Source organism: Portunus trituberculatus, chromosome 20 (genome assembly GCF_017591435.1).
Source record: "Portunus trituberculatus isolate SZX2019 chromosome 20, ASM1759143v1, whole genome shotgun sequence".
Taxonomy (NCBI): domain Eukaryota; kingdom Metazoa; phylum Arthropoda; class Malacostraca; order Decapoda; family Portunidae; genus Portunus; species Portunus trituberculatus.
The window spans coordinates 8,970,025-8,984,461 of record NC_059274.1 but is presented as its reverse complement, the minus strand read 5'-3'; the positions used below and the strand labels follow the sequence as shown (position 1 = coordinate 8,984,461).

Sequence of the window (14,437 nt, the reverse complement as noted above, 5' to 3'; positions counted from 1 at the left end):
TCCTTTCCGACCGTTCTAATGCTGCTGTGACAGATGGCTGCTGTTCTTCTCCTAAATCTATTAATAGTGGAGTTCCTCAGGGTTCTGTCCTGTCACCCACTCTCTTTCTATTATTCATTAAAGACCTTAACTAAACTTCTTGCCCTATCCCCTACACTAATGATACCACCCTACATCTTTCCACATTCTTTCAGAGATGACCAACCCTTCAGGAAGTCAACAGATCAAGCAGGGACGCCACAGAACGCCTGACTTCTGATCTTTTTAAGATTTCCGATTGGGGCAGAGAAAATCTAATCGTTTTCAATGCCTCAAAAACTCATTTCCTCCATCTATCAACTCAACACAACCTTCTAGACAACTATTCCCTCTTCTTCCATGACACTGAACTGTCTCCCTCTTCCACACTGAATATCCTCGGTCTATCCTTTACTCATAATCTTAAATTGGAAACTTCACATCTCATCTCTTGCTAAAACAGCTTCTATGAAGTTAGACTTTCTGAGGTGCCTCCGCTAGTTTTTCTCGCCCCTATCTGGAGTACTCTTCACATGTTTGGGGGGTTCCAGTCACACAGTTTTACTAGATAGGGTGGAATCAAAAGTTTTTTGTCTCATCAACTCTACTCCTCTGACTAACTGTCTTCAGCCTCTCTCACCACCAAAATGTTGCATCTCTTCCTATCATATATTGCTATTTTCATGCTAACTGTTCTACTGATCTTGCTAACTGCATGCCTCCCTTCCTCACTGCACAGGGCTTTCTTCTTCCTCTTATCCCTATTCTCTCCAACTTTCTTATGCAAGAGTTAACGAGCACTCCCAATCATTCATACCTGTCATTGGTAAACTCTGGAACTCCCTCCCTGCATCTGTATTTCTGACTTCTTACGACTTGTCTTCTTTTAAGAAGGAGGTATCAAGACATTTTTTTTTTCTTTTTTATACCATGTGGGCTTTTCACAGGAACTTATGGGCTAAAGGGGATACTTTTTAGGGTACCTCCTATCTCAAAGCCCACCCACTAGGAAACCCTTGCCCCAAGTGAGGAAGCCCAACCTACACTCGGACCGTGGACAAGATTCGAAACCGTGCGCTTGGAGACCCTTGGACCCCAAAACACGCATGGTTCCACTGTACCACGGCGGCCCCTAATTTTGGCTGATATTTTTCCCTTTGTAGAGCCAGCACTCAAGTGGGCCTTTTTTTTTTTTTTTATTTATTTATTTATTTTTTGCTCTTGGCTGGCTCTTTTCCCTTCATAAAAAAAAAAAATCCCACATTGAGCAGCCCGTCCTTTGCATGCGCGCGCGCACACGCTGCATAGTGTAGTTAGCACACTCGACTCACAATCGATAGGGCCCAGATTCGAGTCCCTGGAGGCGGCGAGGCAAATGGGCAAGCCTCTTAATGTGCAGCCCCTATCTCTGAGCTCGTTCCGTAATGGGGAAGACTGGCTGGATGACCAGCAGATGACCATGGTGAATTAAACAAACAAACAAAAAAAAAAAAAAAACACACACACACACACACACCAATACTCAAAATAATGATTATAACACTGCTGCTGCAGTTCTTGCTACTACTACTACTACTACTAAGTACACTCCCTCAAGGCCCTTCTACACTTAGACTTTTACGTTGAGGAATAACCCGACTGCTTTACCAGGACTTCCATATGTGGTAAATGTGCGCGGGATCCCATCAACCAAAGGCATTTAGCGATGAATTACCCTGCACTCACCCAGTCTCAAGAGTGGAGGAGGAGGTACATCAGCCGCGTTACATCCTCTTTCACTCTGCCTGCGAAGGCATTCCCTGCACCAATGACCCCCTCATTTCTTTCTCCTTCCACTAAAATATATCAATGCATTTCAGGGGGGAAACAGCAGGGAATACTGAGAATTGAAGGTAATGTTAACGAGTTGACAATAGGAGAGATGGGGTTGGAGACTTGGTCTGTGTCATGGTGGGATATACGTAACCATTGTCTTATTTAATGGGCTATTTATCTACTTTGGTGGTTGATTCTGGCTTTTATTTATTCTCTGGCTCTGGAAACACAGGGGAGTGCAGGCAAGCATTGGTGAACTTACCTCTGGAGCAAGGCATGGCTGAGGTGTCCCCGTGGCCAATGTATATGTATGTACAGTAATTCATATTAAAAATTGCAATAAGAAAAAAGGCGCCCTGACTGGAATGCACTAGTTTTAGACCAAAATACAATAACGTTACCGAGACGATTGTTTACGAAACAATGCTCAACTTCGTCTCATCAACTCCCTCTTCTGACTATAATTATTGTATTCAGCCTCTTTCTCACAGCTGAAATGTTGCATCTCTTTCTATCTTTTATCGCTATTTTCATGCTAACTGTTCTACTGCTCTTGCTAACTGCATGCCTCCCCTTTTCCTGCGGCCTCGCTGCACAAAGCTATCTTTATCCTCTCATCCCTATTCTGTCCAACTCTCTAATGCAAGAGTTCATCAATAATCTCAGAGATCATTCATACCTTTCTCTGGTAAACTCTGGAACATCCTACCTGCTTCTGTATTTCCGACTTCCTACAACTTGATTTCTTTTTTAATGTCGTCCACCCCTAGTGGTGATTAAGTAGAAACTGTCCACCCCACCCCGAAAAAGTCTCATTAAAAATTTCACGTTTTTAATATTTAAAATCTATGTTTCATATCTCATTGCTATGACTATATAAACAGAAAAAAGCAGTTTCTCTTATTTTTTTTTATTTAACTTTTACATATTCATCCATATATTTACACAACTCATCTCAAACTAAGAGGCTCTAAATACCCAGTAGTCCACCCCTCACTAATCTCGTCCACTATAAGGTGGACTGTCCACCCAGGTTGAATAGCACTGTTCTAAAGAACCAGCACTCGTGAGCCTTTATATATATATATATATATATATATATATTTTTTTTTTTTTTTTTTTTTGGCTGGTCCTCATACATAAAAAAAAATAAAAATAAAATCGAAAGTTATGTATTTGAAAACAATGGCGTCCAAACACATCATAATGTTGAGGTGAAAAGCACATCCATACTACCTTATATTACATTTTCTGAATACAAAAAGTTTTGCTTTCCACTGAAATAAAGAACAGATTCTTCGTTGTATAAAGATTTTTACTTTTTTCTTTTTTATTTTGGTACTGTTAAATTTTTCTTAAAATTTGAAAATGCTGGTACGCCACCGCCCTCCTTCACTGTTGTCCCCCATACACATGGCAAGGCAGGGGAGGCCGGGGAGAGCGCACACAACACTACACTTGCGTGAGCCACACGGAGGCTTGACACAAGATTTTATTCTGGGTCCTCCTGTAGGCTGCCAGCGAGGAAACGCTCCTGTCATAGCTACTGGATGTGATGCCGTGCCCCCTCACCTTACTATATCCTCACAGTGGGTGGGGCAGGCAGTCTGCAGCCTCGTCTCTGACAACGCCCCAAGCTAACATCGGGCACTGGAGTACAAAAAACTCCAATGGTATAATGCTTCCCTGAAGCACTTAAGTCTTTCTAACTGACAAGGCTAGGCTTCTTTAATTATCCTCCCTACGTAGTTCATTCGCCAAACTCAAATCCTGAGTTCTGTTTGCCACCTCCTCTGCCAACTTGTAACGATCGCCAGACAAATACACTGGAATAAATCTCGAAACGGGACAGGGGCAGGGGATGGAGCGCGACTTGACGCCTCTATGGCAAGGAGATCTGCCTGCTCGTTCCCGGGAACACCAACATGAGCAGGGACCCAGCAGAACCCAACACGATATCCTCTGTTGTTAAGCAGATAAAGCCACTCCAAGGCTGATAAAACCAATGGGTTGAGGGGAAATAATAGAGAGAGAGAGCAGTAAGAGCACTGCGAGAGTCACTAAAAATTGTAAAAGACGAAACCGGGAGAGTAAAATTATCTGTAAAGCTAGGACTATGGCAGACAGCTCCGCAGTAAAGACGGATGCCACTGAAGGAAGGCTGCCAGACCGATAAAAGAGGAAAACCACACTAAACCCAACGCCTGCGTCGGATTTGGAACCATCAGTAAAAACAGGGATCATCAGAATGGATAAAAAGTGTTCTAAAAACCGTGAGTGGGACAGAGCTGGTGGGGAATCCTTCTTGCCATCCATGGCAGGAGGGCATAATGAGACAACAGGAAGCTGCCAATAACCAACTCGTGGGAGCCGGAAAGAGTAGACAGGAGTGGGGTCGATAGATAAATCCATCATGAGATTTGCACTCGAAGGCCAAAAGGTTTAGGGAGACTCGGTCGAGTGACATACGCCTGCGAACGCGAGTCCCGCAATATTGACACACAAGGGACAGAATCAGGAAGACGGTGGGTGCGAAACCAACACCGGAGCATCGAAGACTGGCGCCGGAGGTCGAGCGGCCAGAAACCAGCATCCACTAGTAGGCTAGGTATTGGAGATGTCCGAAATGCACCCGTAGCCAAGCGGACCCCAGCATGATGCACGGAGTCAAGCAGCGTAGCCGTGCATCCGTTGATGAGTAGATCTCACAGCCGTATTCCAGCTTGGGAAGTATAAGTGTACGGTGAAGAAGCAGCAAGTGTCCCTGTTCGCACCCCAAGAAGTGTGACTTAAAACCCGAAGAAGGGATAATGCCTGCCGACAAGACGCCTTAAGAGAACGGAAATGGGGAACCCAGGTGAGACGGTTGTCAAACACAAGGCCAAGATATCGAGTCGCCTCCACACATGACAGGCGTCTATTGGCTAGGTATAAATTAGGATCTGGATGAACACCACGGTTGCGACAAAAATGCATGGCTACGGTCTTCGAGGTGGAGAATCGAAAACCGTTTATGTTGGCCCAACTGGACACCCTGTTGATTGCCAGTTGGAGCTTGCGCTCAATCAGTGACATCCTAGCAGCAGCAAAAGAAATACATAAATCATCAACATATAAGGAGCTGTGAATGCCATCTGGGAGAGTATCTATAACACCATTTATGGCGACTGCGAATAGTGTAACACTAAGAATACTTCCCTGTGGGACACCATCATTTAGAGCAGTAGCCTCGGAGAGAACACTCCCACTCGAACCCGTAAAAGACGTCTGGATAAAAACTGCTGGATAAAAATAGGAAGGTGGCCACGAAGGCCAAAATTAAACAAAGACTGTAAAATGCCATGACACCAAGCTGTGTCGTAGGCCTTCTCCAGGTCAAAAATACTGTTACTTGATGGTGGTGATTAGCGAAGGCCTCACAAATAGAAGACTCTAGGGATAAAAGAGCATCAGTAGTAGACCTCATCTTTCGGAAGCCATACTGTACCGATGACAAGTACTTCCCCCTCTCCAAGTACCACATGAGTCTTACATTTACCATCATTTCCAACACTTTACAAATACAGGATGTCAAAAATATAGGACGGTAGTTCGTAGCCTCGAGGTGACCTTTCCCAAGCTTCGGAAATGGGAGAACCACTGGCACAGCCCAAGAAGATGGAAAGTCACCGGTATGCCAAATCATATTATAAAGATTTAATAAAAAGTTAAAAGCACTGTCAGACATGTGGCGCAAGAAGGCATAAGGAATATCATCTGGACCAGGAGAAGTCATGACACTAGGACAAAGCAATCCGCAACTCGGAGGCAGAGAAGGGACATTATAAGACTCCTCCAGTGGAAGAAAAATTTATGCCAAGAGATTCCATTCTCTGGCGGTGACGTGCGCCTGGGCTGCAGGATCCTTCCGGGAAACACTGGCAAAGTGCTCCGCGAAGAGGTCGGCGACAGTCTTAGGGTCTGCCACCGTTCGCCCAGCAGACAACAAAACTGGTGGGGAAGGAGCAAAATACTTCCCAGCAATTTCGCGGACTTTCTTGAGGACATCCGTAAGAGGTGTTTGAACGTTAATGGAAGAGATATAGGCTTTCCAAGAGGCTCTTTGTGCCTCTTTCAAAACGCGGCGGGCCCGAGCTCGGCAGCGTCGAAAAGCTTCCAGACACTGCGGGTCCCCACGATGTCGCCGGAGACGAGAGAAAGCCGCCCGTTTCTCTCTCACAGAGTTGGTGCATGCTGCATTCCACCAAGGAACAGGACGCTTAGTAAAGCGACCGGACGTCCTAGGGATTGTCTGAAGCGCTGCTGAACGTAAAAATCGGTAAAATAATGAACAGCCTCAGCACAAGTAGAAAAGTCTGCCAACGGACGGATAAAAGAGCTAAGGTCTGTGAATCGAGGCCAATCTGTCTAAAACCCAGCGTGGGGGCCGGGACTGTGGCTCAGAGTTCACAGATTCCAATAAAATCGGAAAGTGGTCACTACCGTGTAAATCCGGTAGGACCCGCCAATTAAAATCAAGGAAAGAATTAGATAAAAGTCCCAGTAGGACTGTGGAAATGTGTAACATCCCCAGAATTTGAAACCTCCAATCCCTCATCCTCAATAAAAGAACCGATTAAAACCCCACGAGGATTACTAGCACCTTCATCCCACAATGGGTGACGGCCGTTAAAATCTCCCAACAAGAGGAAAGGCGGAGTCAGCTGACGCACCAGGCCGTCAAGCTCACCCCTGGAGACAAGAACCCGAGGATGGAGATATAAACTGCAAATAGTGTAGGATCGTCCCATAAAGACCTTAACAGCAACCACCTGAAGGGAGAGTTGAGTTGCAAGGGACAACAGGTATATCCTGACGGACTAGGATAGCTGTGCCACCGTGGTGGCCCTGGTCAGGAAAGGAGTGCTAAAAAGGCACGATAGCCAGGAGGACTAGAATAAGTACTATCACCTAGCATAGTCTCTTGTAGAGCTACACAGGCTGGAGAGAACTCCGACAGTAAAGCTCGGAGTTCCCCACGAGGCGCGAAGGCCTCTACAGTTCCACTGTAGAAGCTTGAAGATGACTATTTAGGTGCAGTGGACGGGCGAGCCTTTTGAAGGGCTGCCCGTGACTCACCTGACTAGAAATAATCAACCGACGAGAAGACACCGGGAGTTGAGATGTGCCGGGTCGTTGGACCGCAGCCTTTCGGCCTACCGGTGAGTGATGCGAACCATCATCACTCCTACCGGTCATCGGAGGACGAGGTCAGGCTGGACTGCACTTTTGACACAGTGGGTCCACGAGGGACGGCTGTGACAATATCATCGGACGTCTCCATGCTAAGACCGTCCTCATCACAAGAAGCCCGATCTGAGACGGAGGGCGTCACAGAAGGCTGGACAGAAACTACTGGAGCTACCATTGCAGAGCGGTCCCTGGAGGACTCACGATCATGTGCACCGGGAGAAACCTTAGATTTCTTTGGCTGAGCTAAATCTATCGACTCCACAGAACCGCGTTGCCGCTTGGCCAGGCCCTTCAAAGGCTTAGGCGATACAGGTGGCAAATGGACATCCACTACATGGGTGACTTTGGTCAAGTCCGTATTATTCTCGTCACATCTTTCAGATGACTCACCTGCGTCATCGGACAAAAGGGCAAACCTATTAGGCAAACGAACAGGACCACCACTCCCAACAGAGCGAGAGGTAGCAGGAGTTGTTGTCTTCGGACCGGCAGACTCAGCTGAAGAGCGAGCGGCCAATGAAGCATAAGATGTCGCACCAGCACCATCTTTCTGGCGGTAAAGGAGTTCACGTTGGGCGATACCAAGGCTGATGAACTGGCTTTTAGCAAGCTGTAGAATGTCCTGCTCCAGGCGATACCTGGGCATTGCCTGGAACGTACCTGGTGAGCATCACGGCAATGGAAACAATAAGCAGCAGCATTGCAATGCTCCTCAGAATGTGAGTCTAGTGCAGAGCAATTACCACATCGAGAAGCTTCCTTACAGGAGCTTTTACCGTGACCGTACCCATAGCATGAGAAACACTGAAGAGGGCGAGAAACAAAACGCCTCACCCTAAGATTGATAGGACCGATATTAACACGGTCAGGGAGGGTGGAACCAAAAAGGTGAGAAGGACCATGTTGGAGGAATTCCTCATCTTAGTCACCTTTTGGACTGAGCTAGGACACATTGCTAGTATTTCCTCCTCAGGAAATTCATAAAGATCCTGACTGTACACACAACCTTTACTATAATTAAAGGTGGGATGAGCCTTTACAGTCTCAAACATGCTGTCAGAAGGGCATGGGAGATGTTGCAACATCCTTGCCTGCGTAATATCTTTAGCTCGCACGAGCACCCCTTACCATATTTCTTGAGGTTTCCCTCAGGAATCGTGCCGATCTCTTTGGACAGGTACCGGGAGGCATGGATGAAATTCCACGCCCATTTCTGTAGTACGCCACAAACCAACGTGGAGGCGGGATCTGGCGGACTTCAGGAACTGAATTCTCTAAATAGTTTTCAAAACATTTGGGATGTAATCCATGTCACTGTCTGAAATATTACGTGACTGGAGAAATTCAGTTTTAAAGCCAGAGCCGGCAAGGGCAGAGATGCTACATGTTCATAAGCCAAACGGGCTTCATCACATGACAGAAACGTCACATAGCAGCGGTTAGAAGGAAAGTCCTTATCATAAACAAGTCGAATGCGAAGAACCGTGCCATACACCTTGAGAAGTGAGTGCAAGGCGTGATAAGAAAATGATGGATTAACATTTACCATCAAAGGAGTCATATGCAGCAGAAATGCGTCCCTCAGAAGAACTCCCAGAACAGGAGACTGCTGTGGGAGGCCCTTGTGGAGGGAATCCTCCTTCCACTCAGACCTGAAGATGACGTCTCGCGGGCCAGGTCAGCCACCTCACGAGAACCTGAATGTTTTTGTGTTTTCCCATAAAAAAGTTACACAAAAATTGGCTCCAGGGCAAGGAAACCACCTACTGGGACTACAATGGGAGGAGCGCTGGCTGCCGTGGACGGGTACCTCGTCCCCATGCGGACCAGTCGTTTTAAAAAGGCCCCACATGATACGAATGTTTGTCCACGACAGAGCTGAGACCCCCTCCCAAAGCATCCCAGCCTGGACACCCAACCATCCAGCACAGGACGGCCCCTATTGGGCGATCCCTCCAGCGGGTGGCTCCGCTGGTCCACTGGCAGCCTACGTAGGAACCATTTAGTCTGGCCCCTCACTGGCGACCTTACTAGCATGGGTAGCCCTCTCCCCTCGAAAGGGCAGAGCAGTCAGGCGCCTAAGACCCCTCTAGCCGTTAGCTCGCCAGGTCACATTTTGTTTCTTAGTCCAAATAATCCCAAATCAACCAAGAAACACAATGAAAACATTAAAGGGAGATCATCGTGCCATTTTTAAATCCCCCGCGCTAGGCTGCCAGCCATGACGTCACTTAGTCAGCTGGCGCGGTGGCGGCTGGCGCCTGGCTGAACAACACCGCGGGAAGGTGCCGTGTTTCACCGTGGTGGGCGCCTTGCCGATCTGCCTGACCCACTGGGGGTTTACCGCTGTGTTGTAGCATCTTTGACAACTTGGAGGCATAGAGACCAGCCTCGTAATCGCAATTTACCGGGGGGGACATCGCCTCGTAACAGGCAAGCGTGCCACACCAGTTTCCTTCTGAGATGATACTAAAATAACATTATCGTCTTCATTATAGTGTTAAATGTAACTACAATTAATGGAGCTCTTTAATTCCACGGCTGATCTCTTGATAGTGAAGATCACTTATAAAAAGCTTTAAGCCTGTTGTGTTGACAAAGACTGGCCAACACACTCATACTCAGGCAGTGTCATAGGTACAGCTGTCAGATGCTCCAGATGTGTTGTGTTCAGCCCACACCACCACTGCCTTGGTGCAAGGGAAGGGGAAAGACAAAGGGTGGAGATGGAGGAGGAAATATGCATGTTTAAAGGTACAGACACTATTGACTTATTATTAACATTACAGACAGCAAGACCACCATCAGGATGAAGAGGCGCAGCAGGTGTCAGGCAACCCTGGACAGCTTTGTGGTGCGGTCTCCCAGGGTGTCCCCGGCCACCAGTCCCTCCAAGAAGGAGCCGGGGATGCGCCAGGCCACACTGGAGTCCCTCAAGGTGACTCACGCTAACTTGCTTTACTTCAATCCCATCAAACTTTGGAATTTTCTGCCTGCTTCTGTATTTCCAACTTCCTATGACTTGACTTCATTTAAGAGGGAAGTTTCAAGATATTTATAACTTTTATTTATTCATTTTTTCTTTTTGCTAACTCTCAGACCTGCAAGGGGACTGGCAACTAAGTTTTTTTTTTTTTTTTTTCCCTTGGCTAGTTTTTCCCTCGTGCAAAAAGAAAGACTGCCGAGTTGCCAAGTAGTGTTTCCGAGTGCTCTTTTGAATTCTGACCGTGCTCTACTTCCTGTAGCCCAAAGAGTCTGTTGCAGCCACTTCTCTTGTGGTAAAGCGTGTGTGTATTGCAGGGTGTGGTGGTGGTGGAGGAGATGAAGAGGGCAAGGGTAGTGCTGGAGCGGACTGACGTCTCCGCTGAACTGAAGGTGGATACTCTGCAGCACCTGCTGCGCAAGACACCAGCCAAAGAGGTGCTCGTCAGGACAAAACTAGGTCAGTGTGCTACCTAACTTGCACTTCTCTTATATATATACACCCCTACTTTATTTGTAGCATACACTTGTACCTCTCTCTCTCTCTCTCTCTCTCTCTCTCTCTCTCTCTCTCTCTCTCTCTCTCTCTCTCTCTCTCTCTCTCTCTCTCTCTCTCTCTCTCTCTCTCTCTCTCTGTGTTTGTAAACATTCCATGGATATGATAATTTAACATTAAAGCAGACTTCTTAATGTTAAGGATAACTTAGTGTCAGTAGATGATTGGTGATGTATAGTTGTGGGGATTTGTCTGGATGGTGAAATGGTCACATCTTGGTACCATGAGGGGTGCTGTGTGCTCCCGTGGTGTTCCCAGTGGAGCCTGCATGGTCTGCCACCTGTGAGGCTTGTCTTGGGATGAGGAGAATTTTGGTCACCTTTGTCATGGAGGAGGTCAGGATGTTGTCAGCTGTGGTGTCAGACAAGGCCTCCTGTGAGCTTTCTTGGTTCAATCCTGTCAGTGACTCTTGATGTGTCTTAGTACTCACATTGACCTCAAAGTTAGGTTAAGGTTGTGTGTGTGTATGAATAGTTTGTGTCTCTGTATCCATTGGTTGCTCTGTTTGCCACCTTAGGGAAGACTGTCCACAAGCTGTGCCGTGCTGAAGAGGCTGAAGTGGCAGCGGCAGCACAGCAGGTGTACACAGCATGGAAGAACCACATTCTCAGCAAAGTGAACAGACCGTACATTGAAGTGAAGTGTGACCTCAAGACTCAGAAACTTAGAAGCTCAGCAAAACAAATGTTACTTGAAGCCTTGCAGAGAGAAATGGAAGGCGGAGGAGGAAAAGTAGAACATGAGAACAGTGGAGAAGTTGTGATTTTAGATATGAAAAAGACAAAGCAAAACATGCACAAGCACAGACATAAAGATGAAGGCACTAGTGTAGGAAAGTCATCTGGTAAAAGACCAAGGAGTGACAGTACTGAAGAAGAGCCTGTAATACATAACACTAAGCAAAGGATAGAAAAGAAGGAAGAAAAGAGTGAGGATAGGGCAAACCATAAAAGATCAAAGGAAGACAAAGCCACAAAGAAATCTGAACATAAACAGAATCTGGAGGAAGATGGGGAGGAGGAGAAAGGGAATAGTGAAGATAGAGAAAACCATAAAAGATTAAAGAGAGACTGTCATACAGAAAAATATGAACAAAAACACAGAAAGAACCAGGAGGAAGGGAGGAGTAGGGATAGAGGAGAACAGAGAGAAGGTAGAGACACACCAGACACTCAGCAGGAATCAGTAGACATGATAGCAGACCATCTGGAGAGGGAAGTGTACCAGGTGCACACGAGGCGGGTTGACAACAGTTACAGGCGCACCATACGCTCTATGATATTTGCACTGAGGCACCAGGGAGACGTTAGGAAGGCAGTTGTCCAAGCCACTCTCTCAGTTCAGGATTTTGTTAATCAACACAGGAAGAACTGATGGCTAGTGTTAGTTTGTGTTCTCTTGGTAGAAGCATAAAGTTAGTAACACATAGTTGGTAGAAATATTGAAGTATACTGTCAGAGGATGTAGATATGTTGGACTCAGTAAAGTGACAGTCACTCTGATGTAGATACTGTTGGTAGGTTGTCATTAGGTTTTACCTTTTTATATGATATTTTCAGAAGAAAAATCTGCATTGATCTCCATGTATCTTTTTTTTGTTGTTTATTTACATGGAGTGATTGATGTGTGTAGCTTTACTACAGTGAAGATGGAGGAGTTCAACTGAGATATAGTTGATATAGTATTGGTATAGGTGACTATATCACTTAACATTTCCATGTTATGGGATTAAAGACAACATTCTGAAGCATTTCTGGCCACACCTCACTCACAAGCCTCTAGTTCAGTGGTTCCCAAGTTTTTCTTGAGCAAGTACCACTTGGGGGCCCCATACAATCCCTGCATACCACCTGGTTCCAGAAAACTCAATTCCAGTAAATATCAGTGTATTCAGAAGTAGAACACACAATAATTGAACCAACAACATCGAACACATTTCAATTTGATGGAAGGGATGTATCTGTTTCTTCTCCACCAGTTGATCAATGCCAGATTACCTTGTGTAAGGCAATGATATTTTTTCTAAGAAATTAATTAATTTAATCTAACTGAAAATTGTATATGATCTTGAAAGTGCTCATCATATAACACCTGGAAGGGCTTCGCATACCATTAGTGGTATGCATACCACAGGTTGGGAACCACTGCTCCAGTTGAAGTTAAATCGGTTATTATGGGTGTTTTCTTGGTTCTAGTAACAGATTAAAAAGATTTCCACTTTATTATCAGGACAAACACTCTTGAGAACTTGGTCAATTGTCTATGTGACCTTCATAAATAGTTCTGGTGAGAGAGAGAGAGAGAGAGAGAGAGAGAGAGAGAGAGAGAGAGAGAGAGAGAGAGAGAGAGAGAGAGAGAGAGAGAGAGAGTGCATAGTGTTCCTGATTATGAGCTTAATATAGAAGACTCATGCCTTGAAGAAAGCTCCATTGAGTTAATATGTGCCTTACACACTTTCTGATAAATTCAAGAAGTGCAAGTCTATATCCTATGTGTACGTTGAGGTCAGTGATGGGATGTGTGGCTGCAGTTGTGTGGGTGGGTAGATGGGTGAGTCAGAGTGGCTGGGTGAGTGTAGTGTGTGTTTGAGGTGTGGGTGAGTAAATAGATGGATGGATTGGCAGAGGGTCAGTGGATGGTGGATGGATTAATGGGTAGTTGTGGTTGTGGATGGTTATGTCAGTGTGTTTGTAGGTGGATGGCAGGATATGGATGGGTGGGTGGATGTGTTTGAGCTAGTGGTTAGATGGGCAAGCTGATGGAGGTGGGTGAGTGAGTGAGTGTGAGTGTAAGATTGGGTTATAGGTGTTAGAGATGGATGGCTATTTACCTTGCCACATCCAAGACCTGAACCAGAGCCATATCTCATTGTTTGGCTGATGTGAAACAAATCAATTTTTTTTTTTTTTTTTTTTTTTTTTTTTTTTTTTTTTTTAAGAGTTGGGTTATGCTTGCCTCTTTTCCCATTTGCCTAATATTGTACCTTGTTAAATAATAATGTGACATGGCATTCATTAACTCCCTGCATAAAGGTGATAACTACTCATTCTGCTTCTTGCCAGAATGTGCATCATAGACTTATATAATATTTTATTACAAGCTTTTTTAAATAAATACATTGTGAATGTTATGTTTTCATATTCCTGTCAATGTAAAGAAGCATCTAATATTAGATGCAAAGTATGATCTCATGCTCACAACCTACAGAATTATATGCTTTTTAAATATTGTACACAAAAAAAAAAGATATGGTGACTTGACACCAGGAGATGCAACATTGCCAGTCTTGATTCACTCCTCTATAAATACAAACAGATGACTACTCACACTAGAATCCTAAAGTTAATTGTTTGGTCACTTCATTGTTTGTGGCATTTAGATAAGATGACACAAAAACAATGACAAAAAAAATCTATATGCTAAAAAATTTTTATCCTAACCACAGATAACAGTAGATCTGGATTTCACACAGGAGTGCGGAGCCGCTCCGCGTACCCAAAGCGGTTGACTGGTAGTACGCGGCAGCTGACTGTTAAAGTTATAATTTTGTAAAGTTTTATACAGTATAAGGTGCATTTTTAAGGAAATGCTAATCATTACTAAATACCGCAGCAGTGGGAAGGCGTGTGCATTTGTGGAGGCTGTGAGGTGCACCAGATTAAGGGCTCGGCTGACCTCTACCTGGAAGAAACATTATTATTATTATTATTATTATTATTATTATGTACATATTTGTGGCAAGTTGCATACACCCATGTCTACTGCGAATTAGTCATTTTAAAATCTCAGGCGAGCAGCGAGATGGCCAACGGTTTAGCCAACGGACAGTAAATA

General features: G+C 45.2%; 2 protein-coding genes across 2 annotated transcripts in view; both read left to right on the top strand.

Annotated features, from left to right (window-relative positions):
* The first annotated feature begins 9,297 nt into the window (after window positions 1-9,297).
* Window positions 9,298-13,728, top strand: LOC123506788 (transcription elongation factor A N-terminal and central domain-containing protein 2-like). The gene is made up of 4 exons (XM_045259123.1): window positions 9,298-9,498; window positions 9,855-10,003; window positions 10,366-10,507; window positions 11,121-13,728. The coding sequence occupies exons 2-4, from the start codon at window positions 9,875-9,877 to the stop codon at window positions 11,975-11,977; spliced, it is 1,128 nt and encodes a 375-aa protein (XP_045115058.1). The 5' UTR covers window positions 9,298-9,498; window positions 9,855-9,874; the 3' UTR covers window positions 11,978-13,728.
* Window positions 13,350-14,437, top strand: part of LOC123506500 — a 37,523-nt gene continuing 36,435 nt past the window's right edge. Inside the window, exon 1 of the mRNA XM_045258629.1 lies at window positions 13,350-13,371. Within this exon, the coding sequence (XP_045114564.1) occupies window positions 13,350-13,371 (22 nt within the window). The remainder of the gene's footprint in view (window positions 13,372-14,437) is intronic.